Here is a 19,666-nt window from a genome sequence, read left to right on the forward strand (position 1 = left end):
GAGGTAGGGGGGGAGAGAGGGGGTTCCAAGGAGGGGATCCCTCCCTCGGGGAGGGATTTTTGTTGTGTTGTCTTTGCTGTGTATTTCTGTGTATATATTGTAAATACCTGTATATATTGTATCATATATAACCTGCTTTCCATATATGCTTGTAAATATATAGCTTGCTCTTCGACTGAGTTAGCTGTGGTTTCTTACTCTGTGGAGGAGGGAGAGCTAAGCCCTCTCTCAACCTGCCACAAAGGTCCAGACCTCTTTCTTTGAGGCCTCTTTCTTCTGAGCAGAGCCCTAATGCCTGCCTTAATCTTTTCTCCCTGTGCTTTTCTAATGCTTAAAAATAGGAATCACCTAATAATGTGCACAGAGAGCTGCTGTAGATAGTTGGCAAAAAGATACAGCTCTAAGAGGTATTAGTCAAATTGCCCATTCTTTGATTTATGCATCCTACTTTAGCTAACAGGAAAAATATGTTTTATTATTATTACAGGGGCAGTAGCCATCCCTTGGAATTAATGCACAGGTTCCTCTAGATTGAGTCATCTTTCCTTGTGCCATTCCCTCTGCCAGCAAGCACACACACACACTAACACACACACACACACTCTTCCTTCCTCTGTCCCCATCAGAATGTGATACACTAGTTTCCTGTAATGTTTGGTTTAAATTTTTCTCCATAAGCAAAGAAAGGAGTTTGTCCAACATGGGACATGTGATAACAGTGTGGGACCTAAGGTGTTCTTAATTTTGCCAATAGCAGCCAGACAGAAAAATGACTTCATGATTAAAAAACTGTGATTCACTAATTTAGGAATGGCCAGGTTTAAAAATTTAATCCCTCTGAATTTCTTTACACCATGGTACAGTGTAATTCACTCAACTTAAGAGGAGGATAATGACAGCTTTATACAGAATCTCACATCACACCTCCAAGTTTTCTTCTTATCTTAAAGGCTGCAACATGCATTAAAACAATATTCTGTATCAATCTAACCTCTGACATTTGGGCCATACTAACCCACCAACACGGGTTTATGTATCTCACACCTCAGACCCTATCAGGAAACTTGGCAGTTGCAGCTTGATAAGGACACCATACCTTAGCAAACTTGTTCTAAAAACAACATCAGTAAAGCACTCCTCTGGCGGTACTTTTTAATGATCTTGCTCAGTTGTGCTCACTCTTTTTCAGCTGTTGCCCATATGGGTAGTCTGTGTTTCTGTGGCATAGAATTGCTCTAAGTAATTTAGATTTTTCTGTAAAAATATTAGCACCTCAGTGGGAAAATCTGTGGAAGCCTCCAAAGTGGAAACCTAAGCTGTTCATTTTTAGATGGAAATAAAGAAAAAACAAAAAGAAAAAAAAGTAAAAAATGGGGTAATGTTTTTAACAATGCCAATCACTTTTTTTTTTTTTTTTTTCATTTCTGTACTGGACTAATTAACAATTCAATTGTACATTACCAGCTGCTTAAAGTGAAAATTCTACCAGAGGGCTGCTTCTGGTGTTGCAATATTTTAAGTAACCATTACACTATATTCAGATTCTCTTTTTCTTCATTTGGTGCAGACAGGAAATAACACTCCTCAAACGGTGTATTATCCCATCTCCCCAGGCTGGGATCTCTATTGGATTATGTATTTCAAAAGAAGGAGAAAATAGTCAAATTCCCAAGTTACACTTACTTTGTTTCAAGAAAGCGGCATGTGCTGCTGCAATCTTTCATAAACCTTTTCAAAGAATAATAAGTAAAATTATACTTTCAGAAAATCTCAAAAGCCTGCAGATGGGGTTTCTATCTTTTAATTTCACCTTTACTCAGAGAAATTCATCATGTTGAAACGCTTTTTAATTACCAAATGCTGACTAAAAAATGAAGGTGAGTATCATACTAGAAGTAGACAGAGAAGTCACATTGGTTGTTTTATTAAATATATATTTCTGAAAACTTTAAGAGAGGCTGGATAATGAACGCACCAAGAGCACCTGACTGCACAACTTAAGATGACAGCTCTGGTTCAAAACTGCATGAGAGACTGAGAGATTCCTTTTTATACTTATCCAGCGATATTTTTAGGAACTACAACTTGCAAAAGAGCCAGTGTTCTACTTCAGTCACTTTGCAAGGCAGCTCTGGCTGGCTTTACATTCTTTTTATCTCCTTTCCTTTTTTTCTCTCATTATCTTCTTGCTTTCCTCCCTTCTCCTCTTAGTTACAGGATTCCGTGGATCATAGATCTCAAAAGTGTCTTCATCCTGCATGCTTGCATCTTTCACCTTTCTGCTTCTATCTTCAAACTGAAGTACATGTGACATCCTAAAAAAATGAAACATAGCTCCAAGTCAGTGAAAGAACGCAAAATTATATTTTATTTTTCTTATATGCATGGCAACTTTCTAGCACCTCAACTTACTTTTTGTGCGTAGTGAAGAGCATCCACATTCTGCTGGTTTTTTTTGTTCTATGTCTTTTTTCTTTCCCCCCTGCTCCCCTCTTCTCTTAGCAAAACCTAATATTACATGGTAACCAGTATTGTGAAGTGGTGAAAAACACAGGTAGAGTTTGCTCTGCTGGATTTTTATTTCATGTGCTGAGCTCTCTTTGTCATGTTTTTCTGTTTAACAGATCTTCCCAAACGCCCTGAAAAATTTTCCCAGGCACAGGGAGTGTTTCTCAAGTTTTACTATTAGTCATTCTAGACTTCCTTTCAGTGTTATGGTTTTACAAAAGACAGAAAGATTTGCGTGGAAAATGCATGAAGTCGGAACACAGAAGATTAAAAAGGGAATGATCCATATCCTGCTGCTCTACCTTAACTTGGTTCAAATCGTGCTTTTTAATTCTGTGAATACCAGACTAAACTAATAGTTTGTTCAATCCATTGTTATTTCTACTGTTGATTAGGAATTCCCCTCTGATTATCTATTTCCCCATTTCTGTAAATCCCCAACAATGTGAAAACATCCCAATTACAAGCTGGAGAAGGGGGCCCATGTGAATCTCATGAGGTATCAATACAGGTGGAAGGATGAAAGGATTGAGAGCAGCTCTCTGCAGAAGGGCATGGGGTTACTGGTGGATGAAAAGCTGGACTTGAGCCAGCAGTGAATGCTCACAGACCAGAAAGCCAATTGTCGGTGGGGCTGCATTAAAAGCAGCATGGCCTGCAGGTTCAGGGACATGATTTTCCCCTTTCACCGTGCCCTGGTGAGGCACCACATGGAGTACCAGATCCAGCTCTGAAGTCCTCATCACAGTAAAGACAGTGACCTCTTAGATTGGTGTAAAAGACAAAATCTTTTCTCTCTTGATGTGAACCAACACAGACAAAATCACCCCTGCTCCTTGCCCAGACAATAGCTGATGTGTATTGGGCAGATGCCACTGGATAACTGACTCTCTGGAATGTGCACAGACAAGATCACCTCTACCCGTCAGCTATCCCGGAAAGGGATGATGGTGAAACAGACAGTGGTTTCACCCCCTGGACACATACCTGAAAAACTGTATAGAAGACCTGAGCAATACTGGCTCAGAAGAAGGAAAAGACCTGGGCAATGCCTGCTCTGAAGAAAAATAAAGAAAACAGAGAAAAGGACAGACACATCACCACATAACCTGGAAGAAGCAGACCAGGAGGAACCCTCTCTCCATATCCTAAGTTCCACCTGCTGCAACTCATGGAGCTGAAGAGGCTGCTCAGAGAAGGACTTGGAGATCTGGTGAGAGGCCTTGAGCACAAGCCCTATGAGGAGAGGTTGAGGGAGATGGGATTGTTTAGCCTGGAGAAGAGGAGGCTCAGGGGAGACCTCATTGCCCTCTACAACTACCTAAAAGGTGGTTGTAGCCAGGAAGGGGTTGGTCTCTTCTCTCTACCGACCAGCACCAGAACAAGAGGACACAGTCTCAAGCTGCACCAGGGGAAGTTTAGGCTCCAGATGAGGAGAAAGTTCTTCACTGAAAGAGTCATTCGTCTTTGGAATGGGCTGCCCAGGGAGGTGGTGGAGTCACCGTCCCTGGAGGTGTTCAAGAGGGGATTGGATGTGGCACTTGGTGCCATGGTCTAGTCATGAGGTCTGTGGTGACAGGTTGGACTCAATGATCTCTGAGGTCTCTTCCAACCTTGGTGATACTGTGATCTCTTCCTCCCCTACTCCAGCAGAGGACAGCACACCGAAAAAGGCAGCACCCTTCCTCCACAGATCCAAACCATCTTAGGGAGTAGGGGGTGGTAATATATCTCCTTTCCTCTTCTCTCTCCCTCTTCTCTCTCTCTCTGTTTTGTCTTTCTCTCCTTCTGATCCATCCACTTTATTCTGTTAATAAATAGCCTCACTGTTGATATTTTGGCCTTGTTTGTGCCTCTAATTTAGTAACATGGGAATATTCAAAAGGACTGAGCCTCTTACCCTCTCTGGACTGAGACAATTGGGTCCAGAGGAGGGCCACAAATATGCTCAGAGGTGGAGCACCTATCCTGCAAAGAAAGGCTGAGAAAATTGAGGTTGTTCAGCCTGGAGAAGTTTCCAGGGAGACCTTATTGTGGCCTTTCAATACTTAAAGGCAGCCCATAAGATGGAGACTGACATTTTAGCAGGGCCTGTAGTGATAGGACAAGGGGTAATGGTTTTGAACTAAAAGAGGGTGGACTCTGACTAAATACAGGAAAAAATTTTTTTACATGAGGATGCTGAAACACTGGAGCAGGCTACCCTGAGAAGCCGTAGATTCCCACTTCCTGGAAACATTCAAAGTCGGGTTGGACAGGACTCAGAGCAACCTGATCTAGTTGAAGATGTCCCTGCTCATTGCAGAGAAGATGATACATATGATTCTATGATAATCTGAAGTAAAAAGTAATTTCTTAGCTTTAGGAAGTGTAAGAAAGCTTAGAATTTATCAACCAAGGCCTTATTTTAGCAGGTGTGTGACTGTTTGATTCTGTGCCTTTAAGAAAAGGACAGTGTTGGAACACTCTGGCTGAATGTTTTGGTGAAGACAATGAAAACATTCAGATATTCTAAACAAATTCCATTGGTAGATTGGTAGAATGCAACTTATAAGTTTTAGTGCAGTTGGAATTTTTCTGAGTTACAGCCTGTTCTGCCTTTCCAGCCTGTCTGCTTCTGAGCAAATTAGCCAGAATGACCTTGAGATAAGCAAAACTAATCCCTGCATGTGCTTTGAAGCCTAATAAGAACTCTCTTCCTCAATAACTGCCTGCCTTTCTCTCTCTAACCCCTTTTTGGGAAAAAAAGGGAGGTAGGGGGAGAGAGAGGGTATGGGGGGGGGAACCCTCCTCTGTCCGGAGGAGGGAATTTTGTTGTGTTATTTTCCTTTGCTGTATATTTCTATATATATTGTAAATACTGTATATATTGTGTATATATATAACCTGCATTCCATATATGCTTATATATATAGCTTTGCTTCACCGACTAAGTTAGCTGTGGTTTTTTTTTCTGTGGGGGAGGGAGAGCTAGGCCTTCTCTCAATCCATCACAAAGTGTCACTAACATGAGAATTAATACAGAGCAGTCAAAAATTGCAAGTTTTAGCTTGGTCAAACACAATTTTAAGACAAGAAAAGATAAATTATTTACCCCACTTAAAGATGGGAAGAAAAGAGAAGAAAACCAAACCAAAGATGGTTTACAAGGTGTCAGTTCTAAAACTATTGATCTTTACTGACAAGCTAGCACAACTTTTGAATATACAGTTGTAGTAAAGCTGTTATTTATGGACCTGGAGAACAAGCATAATGTTTGTATACTCAACTGAAAAACCAAAATGAAACAAAATAAAGTGCAAAGAAGAATGCCTTGGCAAAAACATTACTTAAATTTAGATCCTGTACTAATCAATTGCAAAAATGTCTTTGACTTTGATGGACAACCTAAAATACTAAGAACTATAATGAACTAAGTATTTCAGCCTCTGGATTTCCTTCTCTACAGTCTCTGTGACAGAAAACCCAGGAAACATAAGTCAGAATCAAAGTTTTGTAGCCAACAAATCACTGCTTTATCAGTCCCCTGCCACATGTACGAGGTCCTGAATTAACATTTTCAAAAGAGCTGTAATGCAAATCTCCTTACGTAAAGCAAGACAGGGAGATAGGAACAAGCTCAGCAGACTCCTGACCAAGCTATCAGCCTGTGGCTTGGACAACGCCACTCTGCACTGGGTTAGGAACTGGATGAGGGCCAAGCCCAGAGAGTGGTGGTGAATGGTGCCACATCCAGCTGTCAGCCAGCCACTAGTGGTGTCCCCCCAGGGATCAGTGCTGGGCCCCATGCTCTTTAATATCTTCACTGATGATCTGGATGAGGGCATTGAGTCCATCATCAGTAAGTTTGCAGATGACACCAAGCTGGGGGCAGGTGTTGATCAGTTAGAGTGTAGAAGAGCTCACCAGAGGGATCTTGACAGGCTGGGCCTTGACAGATGGGCACAGTCCAACAGCATGAGATTTAAACATCCAAGTACCGGGTTCTACACATTGGCCACAACAACCCTATGCAGTGCTAGAGGATGGGGTCAGAATGGCTGGAGAGTGGCCAGGCAGAAAGGAATCTGGGGGTACTTGTTGATAGTAGGCTAACATGATCCAGCAGTGTGTCCAGGTGGCCAAGGCCAATGGCATCCTGGCCTGGATCAGGAATAGTTTGGCCAGCAGGAGCAGGGAGGTCATTGTGCCCCTGTACTCAGCACTGGTTAGGCCACACCTTGAGTCCAGTGTCCAGTTCTGGGCCCCAGAAAGATATTTAGGAAAGATATTGACTTGCCGGTACATATCCAGAGAAGGGCAACAAAGCTGGTGAGGGGTCTGGAGCACCAGCCCTATGAGGAGAGGCTGAGGGAGCTGGTGTTGCTTAGCCTGGAGAAGAGGAGGCTCAGGGGAAACCTTATTGCTGTCTACAACTACCTGAAGAGAGGTTGTAGCCATGTGGGGCTTGGTCTCTTCTCCCAGGCAGCCAGTACCAGAACAAGAGGACACAGTCTCAAGCTGCACCATGGGAGGTTTAGACTGGATGTTAGGAAGAATTTCTCCACAGACAGAGTGATTGGCCATTGGAATGGGCTGCCTAGGGAGGTGGTGGAGTCACCATCACTGGAAGTGTTTAAGAAAAGACTGGATGGGGTGCTGGGTGCCATGGTTTAGCTGATTACATGGTGTTGGGTGATAGATTGGACTCAATGATCTTGAAGGTCTTTTCCAAGCTGGTCTATTCCAAGCTGGTCTATTCCAATCTATTCTATTCTATTCTATTCTATTCTATTCTATTCTATTCTATTCTATTCTATTCTATTCTATTCTATTCTATTCTATTCTATTCTATTCTATTCTATTCTATTCTATATTACAATACAGTGCTGTTACAAAAATCAGACAAAATGCAGATCTATAGACTATATGGAATCTGAATGCTTTAGAGAAATCTTACAAACAAAAATCTAGACTTTTCATAATAATTGATTCTTGAGAAGTGGGTTTCATAAATCTCTTACTGTACAGCATTGTCAGTATGCCTACATATTACCCTGTCCTATGGAAATAACAAGAAGGGAAGAAAGGCGACACCCAGGAAACTGCAGACCTGTCAGTCTGGCATTGGCACCAGGTAAGGTCATGGAACAGGGCATCTCAAGCATCATTACACAACATACAGAGAACAACCAGGGGAAAGCAGGTACTGCCTGGCCACCCTGCTCTCCTGTGACAAGATGACCTGACTACTGGATGAGGGAAAGGCTGTGGATATTCTCTACCAAGAGTTTCAAAAAGTCTTTGACAATGTTCCTCATGGAACTCCCATGGATAAATTGGCTGCTCGTGACTTGGAAGAGCACACACTCTGCCGGATATAGCACTGGCTGGGTGAAAGTCACTGTCCCTGGAGGTGTTCAAAAAAGGATTGGATGTGGCACTTGGAGTCATGGTTTAGTTGTCAGGAGATGTTAGATATTAGGTAATAGGTTGGACTTGATGATCTCTCAGGTCTTTTCCAACCTGGCTGATTCTGTGATTCTGTGAAAGAGCCCAAAGAGTGGTGGTCAATGGAGTTAAATACAGCTGGTGGCTGGTCACAAGTGGTGTTCCTCAGGGCTCAGTGCTGGGACCAATTCTGTTTAACATCTTTATTGATAACCTTGATGAAGACATAGAATGTGTCATCAGATGACACCAAGTCAGGTGGGAGTGTTGATCTGCATGAGGGTAGGGAGGCTCTACAAAGACTTGGGTAGATTGGATGAACAAACCAACATTAATGGGATGAGTTTCAACACGGTCAAATACCAGGTCCTGTGGTTGGGCCACAACAACCTCAATCAATGCTACAGGCTTGGGGAAGTGTGGCTGGGAAGCTGTCTGGTAGAAAGGGACCTGGGGGTTCTAATGGACAAGCAACTGGACACAAGCAGTGTGTCCAGGTGGCCAAGAAAGCCAATGGCATCCTGGCTTGTATTAGAAATGCTGTGTCCAGGAGTAGGGAGGTGATTATCCTCTTGTACTCAGCTCTAATGAGGCCACACCTCGAGCATTGTGTCCAGTTTTGGGACACCTCAATGAAGAAGAGATGTGGAGGTGCTGGAGTGAATGCAGAGGAGAGCAAGAAAGCTGGTGAACGGCCTGGAGAATAAATCTTATGAAGAGTGACTGAAGGAGCTGGGACTGTTTCGTTTGGAAAAGAAGAGGCTGAGGGGAGACCTCATTGCTCTCTACAATTACCTGAAAAGATGTTGTGGAGAGGCTGGTGCTAGTCTCTTCTCAACAGGTAATTAGTTATAGAACAAGACGGCACAACCTCAAGCTATGACTGGGTATGTTTAGACTGGACCTTAGGAAAATTCTTTTCATGGAAAGAGTGGTCAGGCATTGGAACAGACTGCCCAAGGAGGTTGAGTCACCAACCCTGGATGTCTTTGAAGGGTGTTTGGATGTGGTGCTTGGGGATACGGTTTAGGGGTGAACTTTGTAGTGTAGAGTTATCAGTTGGACTTGATGATCCTGAGGGTCTTTTCCAACCTGAATGTTTCTGTCATTTCTGTGATTTTGTGAAATATTTAAGCGCAATTTCCTTTGAGAAAACTTCAATATTTTATAATCCTGCGCACAATACTAGGAAAAGTGTTTTTTCTTTCAGTCATATCTACAATTCAAAGTCACATAATGTACCATCAGAGTGACTCATGATTACATGTTTGTAGCTTAATTATAAAAACATTGTCTCACAGACGACTGACTGAAGTAATTTATTATAGTTAAATGCTTTCTGCATTTGTCATATTCCTCCCAACTTATTAAAGATGAGCATTTGAGTATGTTTTTAAGAACACATACCAAATCACACTATCCTAGTCTGAATTAAAATACAGGCCTAAAAGAGACTGATTCACCCCCTTGGTGAGTGGTTTTGGAGAGTGTTATATGAGTGTATATAGAAGAACAGTCACACTGAGCAATTTCATCAACTTGGGTTTTCAAAGAATGCCACAGCACCCTTGAAGAATATGACAAATAGGAATTAAAAACAAATAAATATCTCATTTTTAGGTCAGACCATACTGTGTCCCAGGTACTCTGCAAGTTAGATGCTCTAGATTCAGACTAAATGATGTTTACTTCTCTCCAAGAGCTGAAAGAAGTCATAGTCTCTGACTTCTATTCATAACTTTCCACTGAGGTATTCCCAGCTGTGATTAAAAATAAGCCAATATTAAGAAACTTTTGCACATTCCCAGAATCATTTTCAAAGGCAGCATCTCATAGGTAAAGCAAAACAAACAGAGCGGAGATTATAAAAAAATATTTTCCTGATGTGAACTTAAACTTAGTTTTTACAAGTCACATATCTTCACAGGTAGAACTGTTTTACATCTATGTAAATGGTAAATAACACTTAGTATTATTTCCCAAAAACACTTCACTTTGTTTTCTTTTTTAAAGGAACACGGGAAGGATTTGATAATTACTACTATATGAATCATTTGAATTTACAGTAATCTTACTCAAGCTTCTCCAACAGAAGTTTACACTTGCATAATTTTCCAAGTGCAGAGTTAGGACAGAAATTCCAGTAACACAGGTTGCATGAGGCTTTTCCTTTTTTTGGTTTATAGCTCTTTTCCTTTCTATGTGCCCTTGGGTTCAGTGCAGAGAATTTCATCTGTTCATCATTGGTCTTCAGGAATCTATTAACTTTTGCTTATTACCGATTGTTGACACTCCATTTTAAAGAGTAAAACATACAACTTTAAACCACCTTATTATTTTTTCCCCTTTCCCTTCCAGAATTTAAAGGATGAAATGTTGTCAGTTTTCCTATGAGGGCTTTCCCCCCGCCCTCAAAATTAGTGTTATTAAATTAGCTTGCCAAAACTGATGATTATGGTTTTAAAGTATCTAGGTGTGCCCATTGTTGACTTTCTTTTAGAAGAAAAATAACCATAAAATTATTTTCTTAACCTCTTTCATTTACAATAGTGCTGCAAATCAGAAGCAGCTAACTGAGCCTTGATTTATTGCTTGAGAGGGTTGATTTTTACCCTGGCCAGATGACAGAATCCTACAGTTCAACCATTCTTCTATCCTATGTAATAGGGGAGCAGCCACATTTTTTCCTTCAGAGCCATTCAGTATTTGGCTCTCTTTCATATTCCAAAAATGAAATGTCTCAACATATTTGACTGTAATGTCTGAATTAATTTAAGAGAGTTTTAGTGACAGCAGCGGATTTAAAAGGTATGTGGACACACTCCTGGCCCAGAGATATTCTCAGATAAAGATTGTTGCAGCAGTCAGCAAACAAGACTGCTTTTTCACAGTTAGTAGCTGAATAGCTCATACTACCTTAAGCTGTGATAACTAATATATTACCTTGGTGATGAGTTTGATAACTTTCTAGGAGGTAACAAGTGGGAGAATATTGGCTGCAACTGAAGCCAAAAAAAGAAAACTTCATTACACAAAAAGCATTCAAGAACTATCACAGTATGATTAAGCTGTGTGTCCTGTAGTCTAGCATAGGCAATACCATATTTGCCAGCTGTGCATCAAAGAATTAACCTCACCTACACCTGCTCTCCAGGAAGACTTAACTAGTTTATTCAGGAGGCAGATCACGTTCTTTCAAACTACTCTAGTGAGACAGTATTTTCAAGAAAAGATAGGATACACAGTAGTCCCTCTAATTCTGAGATGCATTGTACATGCACTGGATCTGAACCTTACGCCAGCTGTTGACAAGTGGCAGTCATGTTCAGTGTAGCATAAAAAGAAATCTGGTATCAAAACAGTTCTGGTCTTTCCAGAAGTGCCCTTTGGGAGAAGCCAAATCAGCAGTCAGTGAACTACTTTTGCTCTAGTGATGAAGCATGGATCTCCAGTTAGAAATGCACTGCATGCATTAGTGATTTTTATACTAACTGAATGAAAGAGGAAGCTTTTGGCAGAGAGGCAGTAACTTCTAAGTAGTTTTAGCCAGGATTAACTTGGAGGTGCCTGCATAAAACATGGCAGTTAGTGGTATAACCTTGGTTTCTGCAATCAGTAGGCACCAAGAAAAAATTACAAACATCTTTTTCCTTTTCAGATGCAGAACTGTATTTTACTAAAAATTAACTACTTAGTATATCTAAATCCATACTCAGAATACTGGCAAAAATTACATACCACTTGCAAATGGAGATTAAACTAAGTAAGCAACTAATCACATTGCTATAATGCTACTATACCAGAATCTTGCAAATTATTGCTATGTTTTATGAACATTACTGGTTCTCTTCATCAGGATGCTTAAAATGAACAAAGCAGGACTAAGTATTCATGTCAAGACATTCAGTGCTGTTTTTTGCACTGTACGGGCTGACTTAAAATAGAAAGGATAATATGATACAAAACCACTACTACTACCATTTGTTCCTGAGTTCAACACTGCTTCCATGTAACAAGTTATCTACTTTTCTCAATTATTACCAATGAACCATATATTTAATAGAAAAACAGAGGTACTCAACCACTCCTGGTCTCCTTAAATTATATTCTATTTGCCAAAATATTTTCCTTCAAATATTGCAAATATGTATATTAAACTGTAAGGACAGAAAACTTTGTAACACTTTAGTTCCATCGATCTCATGACACATAAGCAGTGGATTGAAATGTAGCTCATGTAAACAGAAGAGAAAGCAGATGAGTGAATCCACAACAAAAAAGCAAATGGATCTCTCATTTTGGCTGTTCTGGAAGAATGAACCCACTGGCACTCTCTTCACTTCCAGCAGAGTAGCAGGTGGCACAAGAAGAGTAGAAATAGGTAAGAAATACCAAGACACAGTTGAGAGACCAAAAGATAAATTGAGGAAGGTGAAAAAGAAAAAAAAAAGGATAAGAACATAAAAGAAAAAGAGACAGTTGAAAATGTAAATAAAATGAAGCAAAATGCCAATTGACAACTGAAAACAAACAAAACTTTTGAATCAAAGCAAGAGAATGAACAAAGCAAAATGCATGTCAAACTCATAAAATTATGATAATTTTGAAGAATGAAATAAGTTAATAGCATTGTGGTAGTTTAAGGGGGATAAATTTCAACCCACCACATAGCATCTAATATTTTCACTTATATTTTTTTCCAGAATTGAGATGCTACAACCGAAATAAGCCTCTGTCACCACTGCTTGCATAAGAGTGTCCAAGAGCTGTACAAATAATTTTGTAAACACAATGCAGCCAGAATCAGGCATATGTCTCTAATGAAAGCTGCAGCCATCACTAAGTAGTCTGTGTAACACAGTGCTTGCAGGCAAGTTCCTTGTTTTCTCTCTGCCCTACTTCACCAACCAGCTTTGTTTTCCCTCTTGTGGAAGAGAACCCATTACCCCTGTTTTCATGCAAAGGAGTCCTTGATCCAAGATTCTCTGTCTTACAGATGGTGAAAAGAAAAATATTTTCTTCCCAAAGACTTGTATCAGGTTCTGACTTTTATAGCAATGAGGTCTCATAGTATAAACACTGCTACAGAAACAGTCTCAAATCTCAATTAGTTTATTTAATTATCTTTGTTTCACACAACCACTGCTATCACCAAAAAAAATAAAAAGTGTATGCAGGAAATGAGCTTCATTGAGTCTGGTTTTTCCTCTTTACTTCACAGTATTGGAGCTGCGCTAAACTGACTATGAAAACAGGTACTCTTCTGTAGCACTTGGTATTTAAAGTTGTCACCATATCATACACTGTTCCTGTTTGAACCTAGTTTGCCAAACCAGGTTTGATTTAACAAAATTTACAATGACTCCTGCAATAATCTCTGGTCATGGGTTTCTACTGTGATTGTTACCAGTAAGAGATTTTACTCTTTCTTGTTTCACTGCTTGTTTCCACAATTCTACATTCCATTTTTCCCCCTTCCCCATCTCTTCTCCCAATGATCATACAACTTGTCCCTCCATTTTTTTAAATTTTCACAAAATCTTGTATTTTTCAAATTTATTGACTCACTATTTAAAAAGAGAAACAGGATTTGCTATTCATGTCTAGCTAAATTCAAACCACTAGTTAGTCCATAGAAGTTTCTTATATAAAAAAAAATCCTAAGAATAGTAATGAGAAAACTGCTATAAATTCAAATATATACTGCAGTTAACTTCACAGATTAAGTATTTAATTCTACATCAAAATAGCACTGTTTTAATATAAATTAGTGAATATGGTACAGAGCTCAGATTTTAGACTGAAATTCAAGATTTCACTGTTGCTGTAAATACTCCCATCCCTAACCACTTTCCTGAGGTTTATTTCATTTCTGCATGATCCAAAAGTGGTATTCTCTAGCTTTCAGATGAATGGAATACTATTATAACCTACAATGTTTAAGCATTCAGCTATTAACAATGGAGGTACCATATTAATTGCTGCTCTTGCAGCAAGCAAAATTCTCCCTAATTTTAAGCAAACAAAATTGATAAAAATGTGCACAAAAAGTTAGACTGTACACTTCTGTTAACTCTGCCTAGCCCTTTGAAATTGTATTGCAAATACGGGAGGGTGAAGAAATTGGTTTAATCTGTTCAGAATAACCAGCAAGTTGTGAGTCTTTTGCAGGCCAAAGAATTGATTGTTTATATTTTCTCTTGGTGTGGGTGTACAGCACAATATGATTAGAAAAGAACCTCTGCATATATTTCTAACATACCACTTTTTGGAGATTTTCTATTCAAATGATATATGCTCAATCTCAAAAAATTCACTGCAAAAATAATAAGAAACTAATATTTTCACTAAGTATGGGATACTCAGGTTAACCCCCCGCCAAAGACATTTAAATTTTGCCAAGCTAACAAGAAAGCAAACTATGTCCAGTTCCGAGCCCCTCAGTTTAGGAAGGATGTTGACTTGCTGGAACGTGCCCAGAGAAGGGCAACAAAGTTGGTGAGGGGTTTGGAACACAAGCCCTATGAGGAGAGGCTGAGGGAGCTGGGGTTCCTTAGCCTGGAGAAGAGAAGACTCAGGGGTGACCTTATTACTCTCTACAACTACCTGAAGGGAGGTTGTAGACAGACGGATGTTGGTCTCTTCTCTCAGGCAGCCAGTACCAGAACAAGAGGACACAGTCTCAGGCTGCACCAGGGGAGGTTTAGGTTGGATGTTAGGAGGAAGTTCTACACAGAGAGTGTGATTGCCCATTGGAATGGGCTGCCCGGGGAGGTGGTGGAGTCACCATCATTGGAGGTGTTCAGGAGGAGACTTGATGGGGTGCTTGGTGCCATAGTTTAGTTGTTTAGGTGGGTTGGATTGGTTGATAGGTTGGACATGATGATCTTGAAGGTCTCTTCCAACCTGGTCTGGTCTATTCTATTCTATTCTATTCTTGGTAGAGACTAAATTGATAGAGTATACTTCCATTATTCAAGATAGTACTAAGCTTAAGAAGCTGGTTGCTTTAAACAGACAACATCTCCTGGTTGAGTAGATTGGTATGGAAGACTATAAAGCAAGTTCCAGATGTTGTTTGAGACGGTGTACTAGTGTAGAGAAACTTTACACAGTATTTTCTATAGGGACATGGCAGTAATAGACCAATGAACCACCCAGTCTAGCACCCTGTCTCTGGCAGTAGCTTGTACAATATCTGATATTCCAGAAGTCTGCAAACTGCCTCCCCAACTTAATAGTCAGGCATCATCCTATCACCAGAGCACAGAGTTGAGGTGAGGGGAAGGAGAGGAGAAAATTCCTAACACAAAATTACTCAGATTTTCATAACATTCAACATTCTCTGGTTATTTTCATCCATCTATCATCTCCTCCCATCTCCCCGGTGTCTCTTCCAAATATGTCCTTAGTGTTTAAACATATGGTTTAGTAGTCGTGAGGTCTTGGGTGACAGGTTGGACTTGATGATCTTTGAGATCTTTTCCAACCTTATTGATTCTATGATTCTATGATCAAAGGACTTGAAGTTGGGGTGCTTGAAAAAGTGTGTAAATATGCAGGAAGCTTGAGCTAAGCTATTGAAGATTTAAAGACTATTATTCACACTTCACTAATTTGCTGACAATAAATAAAATGTAAAATTTCCAGACAGTAAATGTAATACCAGATACACCTCGAGTAAAGCATGGATCATCTCTGAATTTAAATCACACAGAAGTCAATTCCAGGCCCAGATGCTTAGTCCAAATGAATATAAGAAATGGATGAATTAACAAAAAATAAACAAACAAGAAACTCACCCCAAATGCCCTAGGTTTCTCAAGCATGCTGAACAGCTAGAAGCAATAAATATGTAACTTCAGCAGAAGCATAACTCATTAATAAAAAATTACTGACTGAAGCAGTGGGCTAGCAGCTACCTTTACGTATCAAAAGCTGATGTACATGGTGCAGTGGACAGAAAAGTAGAAGAAAAAAAAAAGACTGACAGAGGAAGATTCCACCCCCCCCATCTTCCTTTAAATGTTAGTGCCAATACTAAAACCCAGACAAACACTTTTCTTTCTTTTTTTTTTTTAACATTTTTTGCCAAATAGAAAAGATAGCCCTCTTTCCAATGTGTTTCTAATACAGATCTCTGGCATTCAGTTATGCTTTGTAACAATCAAGTAAGTATTTTGTCAACTCTTTAAAAATGTAGTTGAGTAAATCAATGGCCTTAGCAGGAGAGACTGAATATAGAGCCAGTTTTTCCAGACTAGTGTAGGAACATTGGCTCACGTCTCAGTGGGAGGAGGGGAGCAAACATGGCTTTAATCCATCTTTGTGCCTCACTGGCATAAATTACAGCAGCACTTCTTTCCTTCCACAAGCTAGCATTGGCATGTGAAAAAGACTGCTGTTTAGTTTTCAGGAGCTTACTGTGTTTGTCATAGCTAAGCTTCTAAAACTGAATCTGCAGAGACTGGTGCTAATCACGAGGAAGACGAATTTCATAATCTTCAGTCTGACGTATTATAGCAAAGAAAGAGACTGCATCTTAAAAAATATGTATAAAGATAGGCTGGTGAAAGAAATGTAATTGACATTTTTAGGGTTTTATCCAGAAGAACTGAACAGATGATGTATTAAATAGAAAAGCCTTGAAAAAAATGAATAAGACATTATCAAATGTATGTGGAGCAGATACTAACAGTAGTCATTGTGATTTAGTATGTAATGTAAATGAAATCCCAGAATCATAGAATGCTAGGGGTTGGAAGGGAACTCCAGAGATCCTTGAGTCCAATCACTCTGCAAAGCAGAATCACTTAGGGCAGGACACACATGAACACATCCAGGCAGGTTTTGAAGACCTCTAGAAAAGGAATAGAATAGAATAGAATAGAATAGAATAGAATAGAATAGAATAGAATAGAATAGAATAGACCAGGTTGGAAGAGACCTTCGAGATCATCGTGTCCAACCTATCATCCAACACTACCCAATCAACTAAACCATGGAACCAAGAGACTCCATAACCTCTCTGGGCAGCCTGTTCCACTGCTCTGTCACCCTTACAGCAAAAAAAGTTTCTTCTCCTGTTGTGGTGGAATTTCCTCTGATTGAGTTTACATCCATTGCCCTTCATCCTGTCACTGAGTATCCCTGAAAAGAGACTAGCTTCATCCTCCTGACAGTCACCCTTCAGATATTTGTAGACATTGGTAAGGTTCCCTCTCATCCTTCTCTTCTCCAAACTGAACAGCCTCAGGTCTCTGAGTCCTTTCTTGTAAGAAAGATGCTCTAGTCCCTTAAACATCCACACAGCTCTCCACTGAACTCTCTCCAGTAGTTCCCCATCTCTCTTGGGCCAGGGAGCCCAGAACTGTACACAATATTCCAGATGTGGTCAGTTTGGCTAACTTCAACATTTACCCAATTCTGAAATTAGAATTTCAGTGTAAAAACCCCAAACCAGTTCTAGCCTACTCTCTACAACACACATTGGAAAGGTTGTGTCTCGACACTTTTTTATAGACTGAAATAACTGTCTTTCAGCCACAGAGCTTTTTAGTGGGAGCATAAAAAGTAAATGAAATACTGTGTGTTCCCAATTCTAACAGCTCCAGATTTTCCACTGAAACCAATACTAAATATTCCAAGAGACATCTTCCTTGTATACTCAGCAAAAGCAGTTTTTAAAGATGATAAAGGATGTAATTATTGACACTAGACAGAGAATATAAATATTTAGTTTTTATTTGTTCTGGAGTAAAATACAACTCTCTCTACAAACTGGATAAAAAAATATTCAGTTAAAGTGCTATGAACATCCTGGCAGAAAAGGTTTAGCATTAACACTCAGTGTTGTCCTGGTGTTTAACTGCCCTCAGTGGCAGAACTGGAAACAGATTACAGAATTTGACATACATAGTCTAGGCTACATTTGAAATGGCTAGCACTGAATTTCAGTGAGGTTTTTATTCACAGAGGCAATAAATTAAACCAGACCTATTCCTCTTACTTTCTGACATAATCATGTGATGGGATCTATTTAATGTGTCACTGTGCAAGTCAATATATTCTGTGACCAAGAAGGTATCTTTAAAAGCCTTGTAAGACCTATAAGATTTTAGTCTATTTAAGTGAACAATGGCATTAAGTTCCCACTTGAATTGTTTTTAGTCCTTGCTGTATTAAAAGAAGCTTGTTACAAATAACTGACAGTCCTGCCCACATTAGTACTTACACAACATGATTATGAAAAAAAATCACAAAAGCGCAGAATCTGTCTGGTTAGAAGGGACCCTCAAAAGCTGTCTTGTCCAGCTCCCCTGCAGTGAGCAGGGACATCCCCAACTAAACCAGGAAACAATATAGTAAGCAAGATCTGAAATGCATTTTTGTTTGAGATGGAAGACCTTTACTCTTGTGCAATGCGCAGTGCCTTTTGACTGCAAGGATTGAAAGATATTTTCAGGCATTGTCTTACTCACTTTAATCTACAAAAATGCCTGTTTTTCCTTTCCCTCAAATTATCTAACATTTAGAATACCTCTGATTCAACCAAGGTAGCTAACCATAAGAATTTTACACTGAAAAATGTAATTCCAAATTCCCATTTTACTCATTCTTTCTTGTCATACAGTATATCTGAAAGCTGAATGGATTGATGCTTTTATAAAAAGAAAGAGCAAAGCTTCAGAGTCTAGACATCCTCCCAAAAATACTTAAGTGATTGTCTCATTTACATTTGTCGCTTAGTTACAGTTATGACAGCATTCCACGGGGAAGGAAAAAGCTGATCTCTTTTAAAGATTAAGAAGCTTTGTAGTTCACATCCAGCACTTTAAATTTCACCCAAGAGACGCTGCAGTGTTCCGTTACGTAACACTGGCATCAGGTGCTATTAATTAAATGAACTACGTAGCATGCAGGCAGTCATAGTCAAATTCTGAATAGCTGTAGAGAGCATTACTTAGAGCAGATAGAGGACAGTGGTGAGATCTCCATACAGAAGAAAAAAAAAATCTTAACATTCCAGCCAAATGCAGAATGAAGGAAAATTTGCTGGGCTTGCAGCCCCAACTTGTGAACTGATGAGATTAATAACAGACTGAACTCCTCTAACTAGGATGACACAAACTCTGGCTGGTTCCCTAGTGGCAACAATATTTCAAATGCACTTTGCATAATCATGTTCATGTGGTAAGGAACCACTTTCACATATTAATATTACTGTTTCCACACTGAGTATTGATGGTCCAGCAGGATGAATTGGACATCTTCCATCAGTTCCAAACAGAAGAAGGAACAATAGTAGGTGACTCTTCTGAGGGGAACAGGGGGGTCTGTTTGTTGACCAGACCCATCCCACAGGGAAGTCTGCTGCCTCCCTGGGGCTCATGGCCTGAAGCTGCACCAGGGGAAGTTCAGATTGGATGTTAGGAAGCACTTTTTCACAGAAAGAGTAATTAGACACTGGAGTGGACTGCCCTGGGAGGTGGTGGAGTCACTGTCCCTGGAGGTGTTTAAGGAAAGACTGGATGTGGCACTTAAGAGACATGGTCTAGTTGATGTGGTGGCATTAGTTCATAGCCTGGATTTGATGATCTCAGAGGTCTATTCCAGCGTCAATAATTCTGTGATTCTGTAATATAAAACCACAAACTATACTTACTGGGACTTGGTTTATAAGCAAGAACAGAATATTGCCTCCAGGTAATGTTCATATACCAATACC

At 39.8% G+C, this 19,666-nt stretch overlaps 1 protein-coding gene across 1 annotated transcript in view; it reads right to left on the minus strand.

Annotated features, from left to right (window-relative positions):
* Positions 1 to 1,471: 1,471 nt before the first annotated feature.
* Positions 1,472 to 19,666, minus strand: part of CWC27 (CWC27 spliceosome associated cyclophilin) — a 126,393-nt gene continuing 108,198 nt past the window's right edge. Inside the window, exon 14 of the mRNA XM_009907900.2 lies at positions 1,472 to 2,315. Within this exon, the coding sequence (XP_009906202.1) occupies positions 2,153 to 2,315 (163 nt within the window). The 3' untranslated portion in view covers positions 1,472 to 2,152. The remainder of the gene's footprint in view (positions 2,316 to 19,666) is intronic.

The sequence above is a fragment of the Dryobates pubescens genome, chromosome Z (assembly GCF_014839835.1).
Source record: "Dryobates pubescens isolate bDryPub1 chromosome Z, bDryPub1.pri, whole genome shotgun sequence".
Lineage (NCBI taxonomy): Eukaryota > Metazoa > Chordata > Aves > Piciformes > Picidae > Dryobates > Dryobates pubescens.